The sequence below is a fragment of the Typopeltis vanoorti genome, chromosome 22, assembly GCF_054136105.1.
Source record: "Typopeltis vanoorti isolate ZY-2024b chromosome 22, IOZ_Tvanoo_1.0, whole genome shotgun sequence".
NCBI classification, from domain to species: domain Eukaryota; kingdom Metazoa; phylum Arthropoda; class Arachnida; order Uropygi; family Thelyphonidae; genus Typopeltis; species Typopeltis vanoorti.
This window is the reverse complement of record NC_143570.1, coordinates 25,518,442-25,537,505: the sequence shown is the minus strand read 5'-3', so window position 1 is coordinate 25,537,505 and position 19,064 is coordinate 25,518,442. Positions and strand designations below refer to the sequence as shown.

Genomic DNA, 19,064 nt, shown 5'->3' with positions numbered 1-19,064 from the left:
GGACGAAAGGCATTTTAAAATTAGATTTCACCTACGCTCGGAAGATAAACAAACGACCGCATTTTACAATAGGCGCTTCGTTAACTTGAGAGTGGAGAGAACTATCACCATAATCATCGAAGCGGTTGTAACAAGATCCCAACAACTGACATCCTTGAAGCCTTCCCGAGGTACTATGAAGAACTGTACCAAGATGACAGTGCCTTCCAAGACTGCTTCTCCTGGAATATTGCATCTCTCCCTGCACACACACACCCAATTAGCACTGGATTGTTCCTTCACACTGGTCGAAATTACAAACCTTTAAGTAAAACGTCTGGGCCAAGGTGTTATCATCAGGCATTGGATTCTGTTCGCCAGTAATCATGGCACTTTACAACGCCTTCTTCCATCGGAAATGTACTTACCAAGCGAGTTCGTAGTGTGCCATACAGTGTTCATCCCCAAGGCAAACAGAGGTCTCTCCCTGGAAACTGGAGAAATATTGATCTCCCACACACGCAAATTACAAGATCCTCGATCAACGCACAAAGAACAAACTCCGTGAGAATGAAATAAGTCATTCAAAGCATGCTGGTGTTCAAGGCTAATTGACAGGATGCACTCTTTTCCTCATTAGAGATCTGTTCTCTTGGTACCTTCTAAGAAATATGCAATAGCTTGTTTCAATTGACTAAAACCGAGTCTTTGACAACATCCGACATTCAATTTTGATTCGCATTCCCTAGAAATTCTGGATCAGTAAGACCTCCTTTCAATCCTTCAGAGAATCTACAACATCAAATCCACCTGACACCAGAATCAATGGATTCGTTTCGATTTTATTATCATCAAAAAAGGGGCCATACTAGTGTGTCCCCTCAGCCTCCTTCTAGAGGCAATTAGCATTCCGCTTTCCACGGAGGAATCCAAAATATTCGCAGAAGCTATTGCCATGGTGTGCATCATTAAGGACAGCAACTCCATCAACAATCTGTTCAATATCCTAGAGAGATTGAAAGTGTCGGGACTAAGAACCAATCGCGACAAAACACAACTGAAGATTTACAGAGTTTGGGATCCAGTCAACATCCTCCCTGGTCTACTTTCTAAAGATTCTTACCATCTTGAGGTACTATTTTCAGTCCAACACAAACTCGATGTTGACCACCTAATAATGAAATAGTAATTAATTAATTGTGCACAGCAGAGTCAACGTTACCAACATCTTAGAACAAAAACACCAAGCGGGCTATACGCAAAACTCTTAAAGTTCTCCTGAGAAAATTTATACAAGGAAGTTCACATCAAGATCCAACAGTTTCCTCGGGAAAAGCACCGAGGCTTCAGCGTTCGAGTTCTAAGTATGCTGTATCCGCGTAATACTGCTTTTCATCTGAAAAACGTAAGCTGCTAAGATGATTAGATTGCAGTATCCTGTTCAGATGAAAAGCAGGTTACGTAGGTACAGGGTTCTTAGAGTGCTCTACAGACATAGCCAACATTCAGGGCAGTATGGCCTGTTACGATTCTTATTCTGCATTGGTACGTAAGGATCAACAACATCCTGTTTGGTCACGTAGTCGAACATTGAGGTTCTACCATTGAGGATAGCGTATGGTAACCTGCGAGTTAACTTTAACTGCTAGCGCGTCCACAACACCAGGAACCCCCTTCTGTGACTTGCCCGAGCTTGAACACCATAGAGTACGCTTTCTAGAGTGTCCAATTTCCAATATCTGGAGGAGGTTGCATATATATATATATATATATATATATTGGGAGATTCCCAAAGATGCAATTGGGAATTCTCAAAATGAGCGGAAAATTTGAATCAATCTGTATCGAATATGTTTCATATATTTTCTTTAGCATCTCTAGAGATGTCACATAAGTCCAGAGGAGAATTCTTGAAGGTCGTTATAAAGTAAAACCTCTTGGAAATAATTTTCACTGGCGGGAATGTGGACATTTATAATTTGGTTCTGATTTAATCTTTGATCGATTCTTACTGTTCTTGTAATGGTAAGCACTTTTGAACTCTGTTAATGTACGAAGGACTTAAGTCTACGCACTGAAAAAAAAATATATATATACACATATTAAGGAGAACAATATGTAAATAAGCTTCCTTATAATTCATTTTACGATGAACTGTTTATTCAATTATCTGTAATTTCGATGAATAGTTTGTTTTCGAGGATTTGATTTCCATAAATTGATTTTTCGGTAAATTGCAAAGTGAATAATTGTTTGTTTGTTTTTTTTCTCGAAGAACTGCCTTTCGATTAATTACTTTTTCGATGAATTGTTTCGATGATCATAGATATCTATCCTATGTGGATTCAGTCACCCGATATAATTAGCACCCCCCCTCCTCTCCTATCAAAAAAAAAAAAAAAATAAAACATCGTACAGGAATAATTATTCACTGATACCTGGAAGATTGGTTTTCAGACATTCCGATCTTCACAAGTATCAAACGAGATCCACATAAGATATTTATTTGTTCAGATTTAGTTCTTTACAGAAAGGTTCCATCCCTATCGCTGCGTGCTGAAAAAGAAGCGTGCCATTTATTTTCCTTCACTCCTGACCCCTCCCATTTTCTGCTGTTTTTCAAAGAATTTTTCCGACAACTACTCTCGACATCAAAAGAAGTTATTACTCAGCATTATATAAAAGTCTCTAGTTTGTCAGAATCTTCTTACCATTTGTTTTTATTTCATAAGCATCATTTTTTTAAATAGCAATTCATAATGGCATCCAAGAAGAGTAAGTAATAACTTAATGTAATATAATATAATGTATTAATCCAGCTCAGTTTCTTCTTTTAAATCTCTTTTATGCTGTATTCAGTTCAAGAAACTATCCTGCTGTCTTTTACACTACATTAGAATACTGGTATATGGACAAGATTACTGCAACTGGTAAAAATTGGTCTTAACTTAAGTCTAATTATTTCTTATGTTACGGTCATCAGACAGCACTAGTTTAACTGTGCTCTTCAGTGTTTTACGATAAATATTTACAACGTACAGGGGGTGTCTTACAGTTAGTAAACTGTCACTACTTTCCATTGCGAAGTCGTTTACTTAGGTCGTACCTTACCCCATCGGAGAACTCCCTTATAGCACAACCATCGGAATAACGCGAAGTCAAAGCATAAGAGGAACATAACATTGAAGAACAACTCCATGATTGCATGCATCTATCCGTAACTTTTAAGTATTAAAAGTTTATTCAGATATTCAATTCCTTTTAAGCAAGGACGGTACTTCAATCCTTCCATTGATACCTGAACATTTAAACTTCAAATGACTCATTTAAAATAAGCTACTTTCCTTTTACAGTACTTGAAAGAAATCTTGCTATGGGCTAAAATACGTAACTGTCTTTTAGTGAGTAAATTTTTTGCGAACCTTCCTCGTACGTCTGAAGTAGTCCCTCCCCTACTCATAACGAGTCCAGATCAGATTAACCAAGTAATTCCACAATTCTTCCCTGCCGTCCTTTAATGCATTTTAAGCCTGTATTTAAATTTTAAGGGTGGACTTTAATCTACATGCCATTTACAAGAAAATTTTCTGACAGTAAAATTCACTACATATTTTGAATCAAATCACCGACTTGAAATTTGCAAGCATTGCAGCGGTAAATTTACCATCCCTAAAGGACAAACAACGATCTGCCTAACGAGACAACCTTTAATATTCAAATTTATGTACCAACCGGTACCTAAATTTGAATATTAAAAATTCTGTCTCGTCATTAGAATTAAAACACTCGGCTTGTCACAATCGATTCAGATCTCGTTTAAGATAACACTACTGTAGTTTATAAGACCCACTGGCGTACTACTTCTACCAACGTGGTAGATTAGCAATTATGGTCTCTAATCCATAAAATAGGTATCGTCCTTTTTAAATAAATTGCACTGACTACGTTCTTTTTTACTTTTCCTGCATCCACATTAACACATTGGAATGTCCTGAGTCGGTCTTTCCATACTAAACACACTTCCGCTGTGCCTTGTTCTCTTCTTGCCAGTCTTCAAACTTGGTCAAATCTTTCATTCAAACTAAACTTATCAGACTGCGGAGTTCTTGGCCCCTAAAGAGTAAAAACCCAAAAAGTATTTGGCATAAACTTCTCGTTACATCTTAGTTCACAAACTTCGTTATGGTTTAAAAATTCAACCTTCTCTCAGGGTGTAATCGTACCTACTTGAGTTCAGAAAATGCCATTTGGATTCATATTCACCCATCTTGCTGACTTTTTTTTTTGCAAAAAGAAACTGCTTTATATATGCTTTCATTTCTCTCCCCAGAGTTAAAGATTATAAAAATCTTATAGCCTACCCACGGTATACTGATACTTCCTGTGATTAACCTTTCATGGTTGAGTCAAATCTATTGAAGTATGTCAACTGTAACAACCACATAGAAGCTACAAAATCAACAGTACTAACATTTGATGTGGGTAAGATTTAAGTACACGCTGTCAACTCAAAAGATCGAGACTTTCTGCATCTAGAGTTGATTTTTAAATCTCAATCACTAGTTTTGTTAACATTTTCGGTTCTTCCATGGATACATCCATGCGATGAACTCAATTTTCAATGTATTTGAATTATTTGCATTCTAACAGGCGGCACCAACTCGACTTGGTAGAGTAGTTTAACGTACTAGTTCTGCAACTAACAAGCAGTTTCTAACCCTGCCATGGACGTGGGTATTCATTCGGCGGGAAAATTTCATCACTAATCCCTCAGACTTCATTGAGGCAAAAGTTCTTCCCTATTTTCAGTTTCTAAGAGAAATTTCCGGATTGCGTAATATTCAAAAGCTTTCACATACGGGGTACTCGTGCACAGTAGGCTTAACTTTATTGAGTGGATGTATTAATAGTTTAATTAGTTTTATGAAGGCAATTTCACTGTTTTAGTCTTCGAAACTTATCTGATCTTTGAAACCGTAACCACAACTAGTTTTAATCTTAACAATTCCACCGATGTATAAAGCTGAATGGGTTTAAAAGGATAATATCAACCATTCCAGTAACAACTGTTTAAGTATTGGGTTTTTTCCGTTTAAATGTGCCTAAAATGTAATTTTGTTTGCGTCTTGAGTATTTTTAGGTGTTAAGCACTTAACTATGCAAAATACCATTTTTAGTTTTGAAACTAAAACAGTTACACTACTCCTGAATTAATCGATCGGAAGAGAATATTCTGATCACCCCCCCTTCGGAAGTAGTTTAACTTTTCAGAAATAGTTTCCATTAAATGGAAACTAGTTTTGAAATTGAGCATTCCAGCTTCATTTTTTGACTATTAAAGAAATTACTTTAACTGACTTTTATTTTTCTGTCCAGAATCCTCAATGACAACTCGTTTCGATCGACCTGAAGATGAAGGCACTGCTGAAAAAGCTGAAGCTATGGACTTGTCTAGAAAACCTTCACCTACAAAGAGTTCCCCTCCAGAAGAGGCTACCATGACCAAAATTCCAAAGCCTGAATCTTCAGCTTCAGGAAGTTCATCAAGCGGAAACAAGGACCCGAGTATAGTCCCTCCAACCGAAGGTGCCAAAGCCCTACCTACGTTCAGAAGAAGAACAAGGTTGAGCGACGTTACAGATGGTGTGGACATACTGATCGAAATGGATGACGACGAGAGGTCAAGTTCTCCATTTCTTCTGATAGAATGACTTAAGCCCATCCAAGAAAAGATTCTCTTATGATTATATTCATAAGATCATTGTAAACACTTAGATGCATCCTTTTTAACTTCATCACTTAAGCAATAAAGTTTTTAATTTGAATTAGAACATGTCTCAACTTAATGTGTCATTTTAAAGTAAAATTTTACTCCAACTTAGAACATACCCTGTCCTCCTTCTATTCCTTTTTAAATTTAATTTATTAAACTTAGTTCGTAATAGAACTCAAGCTGAGTTTCTATCAGATTCCAGGAAAACATTTCAAGCGAGGGATATCAAACATCCCATACACAACTAATTGTTCTCGCTTTACAAGAAAGGGCTTAATTGTAAACCCGTTCTTATCCATTGGATCCAGATAAATCAGAAATCTTTGTTACTATAAGCTAGACTTGAATATCTGCAATCAACTTGTTCTTGGGAGTTTCCGTTTCGAAGACCCCTTCGAAAGCTTTGACCACTTGGTCAAAAATGAAGCCCTGAATGCGATACCGGCTGCAAGATTTGCAGGACCAGGAAAAAAGTTATCAGTGGGGTCCCAAAATATTTGCCAAAAAAATTTAATGAAAAATCAGTTATTTTATTAAACATAATTTCCCATAGATACATTTTGTGTTAGAAAATTTAGTGTCCGGCCTCGGTCTGAGGCCCGAAAACCAAAACCCAACTGAAGAAAATTTACATTTTGACCAAAACTTTCGTTTAGGTCAAAATGTAAATTTTCTATCTTATTTCTAAATGAGGAAGGAACGTAAGATGGCACTGTATATATAACATCAGAAGAGTTCTAGACATCTTACAATTTAGAATTGTTTCTAAATCTGCCCTATTGCATATATTTTTTTTTTTTTTCAGAAGTAACGTTTCCTCTTTCATTAACCCAAGACCATTGTACACAAATAACCTTAAGGACAAGCAATCTACTGGCATGGGAAAATGTAACTACAGTATGACGCAAAAAAAAAAACTGAGTAAACAGGTTTACTAACAAAGAAATTTAACGGTGGAATCTTGGTCAATGAAGTAGTAATGATGGCCGATTTTGCTCGAAATGAGCACCTTGCCTTTCAAGACTGGTTCTGTCATCTTAGAAGGGTTGAGACATCGTGCAGTTATATCCCTAAGGTTGAACTTCAACATACCCCAAACGGAGGGAAGTGTTCTGATAAATAGGCTCTAGAACGACTATGTCCGGTTGCTCCGTCCTTTGGAATACGTGTGCACGAGATGTAATGATTTTGAGTGATCAGAACCAACACATGATCAATATAGCATTCGCTATACAAGGTCACGGATACACCACACCCTCTTCAAATGAAGTAGAGCCCAATTATGCCCTGTCCGAAAACGGCACGCCATGCGGTGACCACCTTGCTGTGAAGTTTCTCTTGCACAAATTCAGCTCTTAAGAAACCCGTAAGTTAATCTGTTTTACAAGGCAGCTTAGATGAAAATGTGCTTTGTCCAAGAACCAGACATTAAGGACTGGTTCGGATCTCTAGATCTAGATATTTGCCAGCATGCGTGCTCAGTCCCCACCGTTGCTGGTAAAAAGCGACCCATCTCAATGACGTACGAAAAGGCACCCAGGTCCTTAAATTCTCTGTAGTGACCGCCTCGATATCCCAAGTGTTACTGCGTTTCGGAGACTGTACACTAGCTGCGGCAAGCAAACGCCTGTAATTCTCATTCGTATTAAGTTAGGAGAACCTCCTACCGGGGCTCGATTCCCATCAGTGACGTGAGGGACCTTTATCTGGTCTCTTTCGATGAAAGGCGAGTTAACCGGTCTCATAAGAAGGTTGAGCGTTTTTACCACCTCTTCGTTTTTCTTCGCCCAAAATAGGCAAACGGCCCCTTGAACACCCGCGGAAGGAGTAACCAACCTATTCCGTAAGATTTCGGTTCCGAATGCCTACTGTAAAAGTTTAGGTCTATGCGTGAGCCTAAATTAGGACCAGTGGTTTCCCCGAATGCCCTTTGCTCTGTGGCAGAACACTCCCGGTACATCGAAACCTCTTAAGCATGCCCCAAGAGACTGTCATTGTCTTAAGGAAACGAACAAACATGTCGTCGGCTTTGACCATTTGCTCTACCAATACTGTATGAACAAAAATGATACTCAAAAATAAACGTCTTTTCTACCATTGCTACGGCTAACAGATTCTACACATGCTCTTCTATTAATGTGCATGCAGTCGAACGGCATATCTCATAGCGAGTGTAGTGAAAGAGGTGTCAAAGTTCAGTAATTTTTCTTTATTTTTGCTATATATATGTATAGTATAATAGAAACGATTCAATTTTTCTGAAATAAATATAAAATATATATATTTAAGCGTAAGCTTTTCAAAACTGAATTTAGGTCTTTATCTTGATAATGGTTACGGTTTAGAATTTCATTGATTATTCCCTCTTATACAAAAGAGGGGTTGTCTGTATTTTATGATCAAATCCGACCTCCAGCCGTTGTTTGTCCGGCAGAATGAGCCAAGTGAAAATACCATTGTGGCGATGGTAGAAACGTTTTGAAAACTTGTCGGTATATTTTGTTTTTTCATTTTAGATGTTTAGAAATTAAACCAGTCACTCACTTTTATATATAAATAAAAACCAGTAGGATATCCTACGATATTAGCACACATCAGGCATTATTTACAGCATTTTTCTTTTCCATTTTTAAGAAAAATTTCCCTAGTCTGGAATGAATAGACGAGGGGAAAAAAAACACGCATCTGCATCGTGATTTTAGTCAACAGTTATTCCAAACTGCAGATTTACGTAAGAATTGAGCATATGCCTATGGGGGGGGGGGGCATGACTACATTGGTGATTAGAGACGAACGAAAATACACGACGATCTCGCTTACCAGATAATGTTGATAAATACAAGTCACCTCGGCCCTGCAATAAGCGGGGCAGTAGTCTCACACAGCACGATGAAACTCATCTGCAGGTCCAATTATATTTAAACTGGAACTATATATATATATGTATAATAAGATTTCTATGCTAAATACAATCCATTTAGTAACACTGCGCATTGCTATCTTAAAAGAATGTGAACAACATAGTAGGCTATAGAGGCAATATTGCCTGGCGATACGGAGTTTTGTATTCATGACGGGCAAACATCCTAACTTCGAATGGGAATAACCAGACATGAAGGTCCTCTTACCATCGTAACTGCCTGGCAGGTCAATGGCCACATGCGATGCAATCGATCCATGAAATTCCCAACCCGTAAAATTGGGTTACTTTTCGTTCCAGGCCATTATAAAGCAGGCGAGTAATATTACGGAGCAAAGGATTTTTTTTTTTTTTTCTGAAAACATTAATTGGTTTCATACGAAGTTTGCAAATTTTTTATTTCTTTTTTATTTTTTTTAGAAATAGGATTTTCCATGTTCGCAAAATGCCCCAAATAACTCCAGAACACAAACAGAACAAGAGCTTCTTGTAATTGTCTTAGTTGGCTTGGCGTAGTGGCACACCCACAGGGTGGCCTTGCCCTTCCAAAGGAAAAGAAATAATAAATTTGAATTAGTAAAAGATTTTGGAAAATTTTCTAGTGTTTTTTTTTTTTTTCATGTTGTGTCGTGTCTTCTATTTCTATACTTGGTGTAACGTAAAACCAAGCAACATTTTTGTATTAACTTAATTTTTTTTATTGGCCAATACAATTCAGCACTAAAAATATATATTATATATATATATATACAGGGTGGTTCAAAATTCCACGTACAAACTTTGAGAGGAGTTAGAGAGCATCAAAATCAACCATATTCACATAGGAAATCATGACCGGAAACGCCACCGGAAGGCAATAACAGGGACACAAAGTTACAGAAAAAACACAAGGCAGTAAGTAGTGTGAAAAACTTTATTAGGTGTAACTGAACAGTTCAATAGTAGTTGGATACATAATATGGTTTCACATCAGGTGCTCAAAGTTACGACCCAGTGATGCATGCTTGACACCGACGACGCATTGATTGCCGTACATTTTCGAAAATACCTGGAGTTTCCCGGATATTACCAGCGGCTATAGCGATTCTTGCCACGAAGTCCATGTCAGAGACAACAGGCGTTTCGTACACCATGACTTTAAAGGTCCCCCCCCCCAGAAAGAAATCAATGCTCGATAAATCAGGTGAGCGTGGGCCATGCGACGGGTCCACCACGCCCAATCCATCGAGCCCCAAAGGACATGTCCAAATACTGATGCACACAAATGCCAAAATGGGCTGGAGTCTCGTCGTGTTGGAACCACATCTGCCAACGCAAAGTCATTGGAACATTGTTCAGTAAATCCGGCAGAACTTCTTCCAGAAAGGTCCGATACTTCTGGGAGTCCAGTCGAGGTGGTAACAGATATGGGCCGACTAAACAGTCAGCGACGATACCTACCCACAGCGCGTGGGTTCTCATAGGCTCACACATGAGCATTGTGGTGATTGAAGACCCTTTCGCGGGTAAATGAAGCTTCATTCGTGAACAAAACATAAGTTCGAAAATCCGGGTCTATGGCACTTTTCTGCAGAAACCACTGCGCGAATTCCACGCGTCGAGGATAATCTTCGGCCATCAGTAACTGGACCCGTTGCAGATGGAATGGATGTAAGGACTCAGAGTGCAAAACGCGCAATACACTGGATCGAGATACTCCTATTGCAGAGGCAAACGTCGGTCGATCGAGTGGGCTTCGATCGTGGCCGCCCACTATCATGCCTGCGATCCCTGAATAATCCATAGTCACACAAATTCCGATGCAAATGAGCAAATATTTGGTAATGCGTTACACGTCTGTTTGAGTGCCTTTCGCGATACATTCGTACAGCGGCTCGTCCATTACCATCAGCTAACCCGTAAACGAGGTACATGTCTATCATCTCAGCATTCGTAAAACGCTGCACGTTCTTCGTACGACGTCGAAAGCTTGAATAAGGAAGCCCTAATTGCTCACCTGGAGAGCTGGCGAACAGCGCCACCTATCACTTTCGGGTGACGTTTCCGGTCATAAAAATAAATTTTATTTAACAGCAGTAGAACATTGTAATCACTGAAAATCATTAATAAGGAATTTTTAATAATAAAAATTTTCAAAAATGTTTATTCGTAAATATATAAATACAACAGAATATATATAAACAAAAATTACTTTGATTTTAATATAAAAAGAAATATTACATAACAAAGATAATTTGGAATTATGCTTTTAACTATACAACAATCAGTATAAATGTAGATTTATTTTACATATTTATTTATTCGTCTTGCTTTAGCCATCACAAAATTTTTAATAATATCTTTAATGTCTAATGAATCCATATTATTTTCAGTTGATATAATTGATAAATCCGTTAGACGCTCTCCAGACCTCGCTATATTGTTTTAACAGTATGAATATTTCCGTGACTGAAGTTATTGTCGTGTCTAAAATCGCCAAGAAAAAAGTTATTTTAATATTTTGTTCAGGATCATGCGTTGTCTCATCTAATGCTTCGTAACCAAACATTTTTATTTTTGTTCTTTTGCGAATGTCTGGAAAAATAGGATCAATATTAAGATCGTTTGCTACTTCTTTTGCAGTTCTAATAATATTTTCAAAATACTGGTCTGTTCGGCGATTTTGTTTATTTTTTTGTTTCAGACACGAATATGTTTTTTTTTTAATATAGCCCAACGCTTCACAGATATTGAAAAATAATTATATAATTCCTGTATTACCCCAAAAACTTTACAGTTTCACAGAATATCTTAGGTGCACCATTAACTACCAAATTTAATGAATGAGCAGCACACGGAATAAAAAAAGCCTTTGAATTTATTTCAAGGATTTTTTTCTGCAGTCCATTATGTTTGCCTCGTATATTTGAACCGTTCCGAAATATTATTATTCAATAATTTTAAATAATTTTTTATGAATTGAAATAGTCCTTGCCCAGTGGTATCTTCTGCAGATTGAAAACCCAAAAAATGTTCATGAATTTCTGCTATATTTGTCTTTATTTTGATTAACAAATCTAATAACAATAGATAATCGTTCTGTGTGGCTTATATTCGGAATAGTGTCAAGAATTAATGAATAATATTTCGCCTCTTTAACCATTTCTAAAATTTTTTGTTTTATAGCTTCAAAAATTATGCGGATGATTTCATTTTGTATTTTATCACCTAAATAATGAGCAATGTTCCTTTTTTGTGATGTTTGGATGCGATGCAAGTGTTCTGCTATTATGGAATCAAATTTAGCGACAGTTTCTACTACCTTTAAAAAATTGCCGTTATCATTTTCAAAACTTTTTGTGAAGAACCTCTAAAAGCTATACACTGTCTTGATAAACATTGTATTATGTAGATTAACCGTCCTATAACAGATTGCCAATGTTTTTTCTCAGTTTCGTATAATCTTTGTTGTGTGCAATCGATAATGCATTTCTTAATCAACGACATTTTAAGTTCGCTGGATTTTGAACAGTTTTTAATGTGCGCGGAACTTGTCTCGCGTATTTTTAGTATATGACTCAAATGTTGCCAATGGTTACAACCGTATTCGTTAGTAAATTGGGGATTTTGACTACCAAATATTTTGCAATAATAACAGAAAACCGAATTTCTGAAAAAACTAAATAACTTCGTAAAAGTTTTTCTCCATTTGCTAAAGTTCGATAATAGCATGAATCGGAAAACTTGCTGCCAGATTCATCTTTGGGAAATTCTTTATTAACTACTTGACGTGGGCAATGCTCAGCTAAACAATCTCTAACTTTGGTAGTTATATGATTCGGCCAATACCCGGATCATTAACATTAAAATTTGAAGTTTCGTGTTTCGCTGAATCGGAATCCAATATTTCTTCTGCTGCTTCTGTAGACAGTCCAGTCAGGCCAGTTTCATTTTCGTATGTAACATTTATTTCTTCATAGTTATCTTGTGTCCTCTCTTTTTCTGTAGTAGAACTGTTCTTCGTTTTTTATGTGGTCCTGAAGTTAAAAATTTATCCAGCTAATGTAGGTTCCAGTTGTACTCGTAGCAATTGTCTTTTCCTGTTCGAATAATAATCCAAATTTCCAAAAAAATTTACAAAACAACAATAAATATATTTTATAAAACAAAAGGCAACTGCACAGTAACACTCTAATGCACAAAATGATGCAAAAATACACCAAAAAAGTATCAAGAAAGGACCAATTGCAGTATGTGTAAACAAACCTAGATCATCTAAAGAGTTGTATAGCTCCTAAATAACCTATGTTTATTAATTTAATTCGAGCCGCGTCAGCCTGACGCACCGATAGTCTACCCCGCATATATACGGGAGTTTTAGCTATGGTCCCTCAGCTGATTAATATGTTTATAATTTATAAACTATTATCTTTAAAATTTTATTTGTCTATCAAAAATCCAAAAATAAGTACACAATTAAAATCAAAGTCAAAAATTGTTCAAAGTCACTTAAACACAGAATACACAAATACACTCAATACGTTTCACATTCAAAATTGAAATGACGCTGAAAAAAATGTAAGTGCATATTAGGATAGACGCTATTTCATCCATCCAAATTCGAAACGGAATTTAAGAAAACGAACAGCGTAAACCTATGCTTCGGACTAAATATTTGGATAGATCAGGGTTTCTGAAACTTCAGATATCCGTGTACTCCCCTTTCTTTAATTTTCATTGTACCTTTTCAAAATACCCTTATCAAAATAATAATAATAATAATAAATAAAAATATATTTCATTGTAAATATCTGTTTTATTTGCATTTAGATGTACATTTAAAAAAAAAAAGATTTATTTTTAATAGAACAAAATTTATAAAGATACTATGCATTTTTACTTAATATAAATAATATATCATCAATGAGAGAAGTGAAATTGCTTATTTCTATATCTGCTATATTGCTCTCTTTTTGTGCGTTATATATATAGACTCTAAACTTTTATAGTCTATATATATATATATATGACTATAAAAGTTTATGAAATTCACATCGTATGATACTTTATGGGTTGTTTCCTTAAGTATCTAATAAGTGGGTTCAAAAATGTTTAGATTTAGTATGTATGACTGTAATTATTTTATTAATAAAATATAATAAGCGCATATTTAACTGTCAATAGGAACTAGCACCTTTTTTATTTGGTAAACTAAACGCTGTGTTTTTGTAAAATATCTTGTTGCCGTAGTACGGCTGAACGAGCGCCCATAAGAATGAATTCACGGTCTGTCTTAAACTATTAATTTCCACCAAAAATATACACAATCGAGAATATTTATACAATTTTCGCTGAGTCGATGCTTACTCTGTGAAATAATGCTGTGGTAATATTGATAACGTTTTACTTCAAACAAATTATAATAAAACTGGTGTTGTATTACGTTAAAATGTTATTTTTAATTATTAATTAAATTAATTATTATTAAGAATTCATAATAATTTGACTGATTTAAAATTTCATTTTTATTGCATTAACTATAATTTGTAATTGTGTAATTTATATAGTACGATAAAATTCAAGAATAAGAAAATTTATATATATATTTTTTATTATTTTCCGTGGTGAAATGGCGCCCCTATCTTCAAGCGCCCTTGTGCGGCGCACAATCTGCACAACTGCACGGCGCGGCCGTGTATAAAACACACTTGCTATTCATTCAGGAAAGATTAGAAATATGAATTTTGCCAAGCATCAAAGAAGCCTTTTAAACTATCTTCAAAATAAATGCTTTCATTACACAAAACTTAATAAATGTAAAAGAAGTTAAGCTTGTGCTGTATTTCTCTTCCAGCTAACCAGATAATTCTAGACGAATCAAGTAAATATTCTTTACAAATCAGATGCCAGAGGTGGAGCCTTTATCAGACTCCCAACCAAAGTTTGAAGCATAGCAATGACGTGCAGCAAATTTAATCCCTTTGTATTTAATCCTGTTTGTGGGAAAAAACGGAACACTTCGTTATTACAAACAAGTTCCCTAAATCACAGTTCTTCCTCTTCGAGGATCCATCGCAATTCTGACTAAATCCAGAGTTCTTTTAATCGTGAAAAACGATGCCAATGGCTTGCCCTTTAAACCTCGTAATCAGGCAGTCCTCATAAACGCGATCCAACCTGCTGTAGAACCATGGTCTGTGCAGATCAATACTGTAAATGCATTTGTTTTTCTTCGGCGTTTTGTATCACACGACAGATGATTTATGTTCAGTTCCTTAAGCCTCGGTTATGTGCACTATTTTGAGGTTTCCATCTTTACATTTACAAAGATGTCTTTTAATTTAATTAACGGTACTCGCAGCACACTCCTTCAGGAGTACTTGACTAGCATTTAGTTCGGGAAGTGAACAGCGTGTCAAAGAAAGTTCTGCATACTGTAGACGGAGGGGTGGGAGAAGTGTCGATAACAAGCCTACACTACCAGCCATACAAGGAAGTAGAAAAAAAAATTTTTTTTTAGCTTTTTTTTTTAGCTTTACCAAAGCGTCAGCAAAACTAAAAGTAAAGTTTAATTGTAAACGATGCATAAGCCTTTGGGCTACGCTATATACGAAAAGAAAAAACTATTAGTTTCGTTTCTGTTAGTCCTTCCACCTCTCTTAAATATTCAAGCACTAATCCGATAGTAAAAACCACACAAGGTGAATGTTAGATAATTTCAGTAGACTTCCCACTTACAGCATTAATCTAACGAGTGCATCAACAACGATTATACAAGAATCAAATATTTTTCAAGCTCTCGAGGATATTGTCCTCACACAATAATTGTTTCAGTTATAATTCTAATTAAATGAAATCGATTTACATCGTTTTACACTAATCATTAGAATCCATTATACAAGACATACAGGGATAATTATTCATTTGCACCCGGCGAACTAGTTGTCGAACATATTTAGGTCTCCATGAGTATCAACTCGAATCCACATAAGATCTAATTCTCTGACCAAATTACATCATAAAATTACCTCCCCTATCGCCGAGTATAAAAAAAGAAAGCACGCCGTTAGTCTTCCCCACACCCCTAATCACATTTATCGTAAAAATCCAATGGTTTGGAACAAATACTCTCGACATCAAAATAGTTTATTTCCTAGCATTATATAAAAGCCTATTTTTCCTTCACATGTTTCTCATCAATTTTTTTAACTTTCATTTCATAATCATAGTAATATTTTAAATATGGATGTAGTAATGGCATTTGATGATGAGTTTTGTGATAACATGGATAACTATCGTAAGTTAATAAGTTGAATTTATTATGATCATTTGTCTAATGAACTTTTTTTAAGAAAAAAAAAACTTTTGGTAGCATCTGTTATATTAAATTATATCGGCTTGGCTACTCTGACGTGCTACTTGTATTGCATTACTTGTGAATCGTAATATTCAATGCAAAGTTTAAGTATAATACTTCCTTCAGTGGTAACATTTAGAGAAAATGTCCAGTAGTGATTGCTAAACATGAACAGTGGTTTTGTTTTTAGCTGACTTGTTTCCCCCCCCCCCCTAATACGATAGACCGCCACATGCCCACAACCGACTTTTAGGCCGAATACGAAGCCATGTCTGTGTCTCCATACAAATCTCATTATGTAAAGTACAGACGTTAATTTCTTACATTGCTTAAGTTCGAAGTAAGCTAACATTCTCCTCTGGAAAATGTTCTTTTTGTGCTCTTATCCCAAAGGGATAAACTTAAGATTATGTTGTCCCTAATTCATGAAATGTAAGTATACCAGCTAATGCAGTGAGCATAAACTTGTGCCACGATATTTTTCTGAAACTATTTTAACATACAAAATAGAACTCGTACAACATCAAGATTTCTTGCTTCTAAACCTATCCTTTTTTGACCTTTGTCTATTGCACAACACAACGTACAACCCCACCATCGGACTCATCTGCATCTAATCCAAGTTTATATACGCCTTCAATGCAAATATAATGTGCATTCTTTAAAAGACGCTTCTTAACTTGTCAGAGCTTCCATATTTTCGTTTATCGACTGTAGAAATTCTTGGGTTGTTGGAAAAGTTCATTTGATTCTTGGATGATTTTTAATCAGCGTGTGCGATCCTTATTTCACCAAATTGGACGAAGAAGTGCTGTTCCATTTATTGATATTGAAATATATTCCATCCATATTAATATTTTCAATACCCGGTATCCTCCTTTCCACACTATACTGACTTTGAACGTTGGTGTAAACTCTGCCCGTTTTAGTTAACAGTTTTGGTAATTACGTTAAATGGTTTGATACGCCATCGTAAACTTCCTTTAAGAGTAATTTTAAATTTTACTTAATTGTGCTGATTTAGTTTTCCCTGTCTTAAAGTTAAAGAGATTTGCACATGATTTTTTATTTTATTTTATATTTTATTTTTTTAAAGAAATAAAATGTATTGTAGGTTTAGAACTTCGCATGTAGGAGTCTCAGTAATTGGTCTTTCGTGAATGCTAATTATTTTTCATCTACTCGTGATTCTACTGTGTTAATCCTAGAAATATTTATCTTAACATAAACGTGTCCACATCCAACGTAGCACACAACATGGATGTGCTAAAGGTAAGAACCTTTTTCTAGTGTCTAAGATTTGTCTTTGAGCGATTAAATCTACTTGACTTACATCGCTTCTGTCTTAACTGGAACCGATTATTTTTTAGATCTTAAGCACTATGGAAATTTCTTTCTTTCTTTAAAGAAAATGGGAATATGCTACAATTAGATATTTAAATTCGTACTTTATCCCATAAAGAATATTTCTGGATTGAAATGAGACTTTAGTGTTACTAGCTAAAATCTTAACGACTTTCCACGTTACTTTTATTTCTGCATTTAAAATGCTTTCGTATATCATTTTCTTCTATTAGATTCAAAGGGTTGTCTAACACCACACCAGAATACTCGTATCAACCACTTAATTTCTGCCACTATGATCCTTTAAATTACTAGCACCAATTTAAATAATTCAATAGTTCTGAAATCGAAGAAACAAGATTTATTTTACTACAAAAGAACAAACTTTGACTTATTTTTCTTTATCTAGAACCCCCATCGATATTTTACCTCGATCCACAGGCGGATCGAGTTCCTGCAGAGGAGGATGGAGATGTAGAAATGTCTGAAAATAAAGAACCACCTGCCAAAAAACAGAAAACTGAAGGAAAAGAAATATTTCAAGATCTTAATCCAGAAGATGCCATGATTACAGCACCAAACCCGGGATCTTCAGACCCACAACCTTCCTTTTCTGGAAATGCATCAAATGGGATCTTCAAAATGGTCGAAAACAATACCAAGGGCTTGAATGGACACACTCCAACTGACCCAGCCAAAGGACTACCAGCTTACTCCAAAATAAAAGCACGGGTCGATCGATGTGCTGCTCGAAAAGGATGATGTAATCCATCTTTTTGGATGGTCTGGAAAGATTCTATGTAACCAAGATTCCATTTAAGATTGTAAACACTTCCAGATCCATTTAACTCTGTATCACCTTTTTAATGAATCAATAAAATCTCATTCTCATTGGAACATTTCAACTCTTTACTTCATGCAATCGTGAAATTACACACTTAAAATATTTCTCCTAAACAGAATTTTAGCAATGGAACTAAATCCAACACCTCTTTACATTTCGAATAGCCGAAAAACATAAGTCGAAGATTCCGTAGTTTATATTTAATGGTCTGAGATAAATGGAACGATACTATTTCTCTTCTGCAAGAGTGCTTATTTTATGTCTTAAACATTTCATGTACTGAAAAGGGAACGTTTCAATAAAATAATGTAGCTGTCTTCAGCTATTGGGTCAACAATTTTTATGGTCAGATGACACCTGATCTCAGTCACATCTCATGACTTAACGTCCGTGCGTTCCTATATAAATATAAAATGATAGGATTAACAAATCACACAGCTCGGAAATCCTGACCCTTTTAATCGGTAGGATTCCCAAATACACAACGAAATTATCAAACATGCTATATTCATGTTTGATCTATCAATCAAACATGAATATCGCAAACCTTGTTCTTGCAAAAGTTCTTCGGCCATATTTGATCAAAGGGAGAACTTCCAAAAGTTCCTGGTATGTGAAAGTACAATATATTGAGAAATCCGGGTAGTACATAATTAACTTAAGAATTACAAAGAACTTTTGGCCTTGTATATATATACAATGATTAAGTGACAAATCTAACTAAACAGTGTCGAACAAAAAATTAGTCCATTTCTAAAGGGTAATCGAAAGTGATTCTTCACTTTCGGATTTTAAATGCCTAAAAGTCTTCATTTCCAACCGCTCCAACTAACATTGTGCAGCAATTACCGTTAAGTCCAACGCACAA

General features: G+C 35.7%; 1 protein-coding gene across 1 annotated transcript; it reads left to right on the top strand.

Annotated features, from left to right (window-relative positions):
• Nucleotides 1-15,898: 15,898 nt before the first annotated feature.
• Nucleotides 15,899-18,183, top strand: LOC150094239 (uncharacterized). Its single transcript, XM_090411806.1, has 2 exons — nucleotides 15,899-15,948; nucleotides 17,762-18,183. Exons 1-2 carry the CDS (start codon nucleotides 15,906-15,908, stop codon nucleotides 18,112-18,114), a joined length of 396 nt encoding a protein of 131 aa, XP_090267932.1. The 5' UTR covers nucleotides 15,899-15,905; the 3' UTR covers nucleotides 18,115-18,183.
• Nucleotides 18,184-19,064: the final 881 nt, after the last annotated feature.

Coding starts and splice junctions, on each gene's coding strand:
- LOC150094239 (XM_090411806.1), top strand. CDS start 15,906: ATGGCATTTGATGATGAGTTTTGTGATAACATGGATAACTATC. Junction 15,949..17,761: donor TGATAACATGGATAACTATC/GTAAGTTAATAA, acceptor TTCTTTATCTAG/AACCCCCATCGATATTTTAC.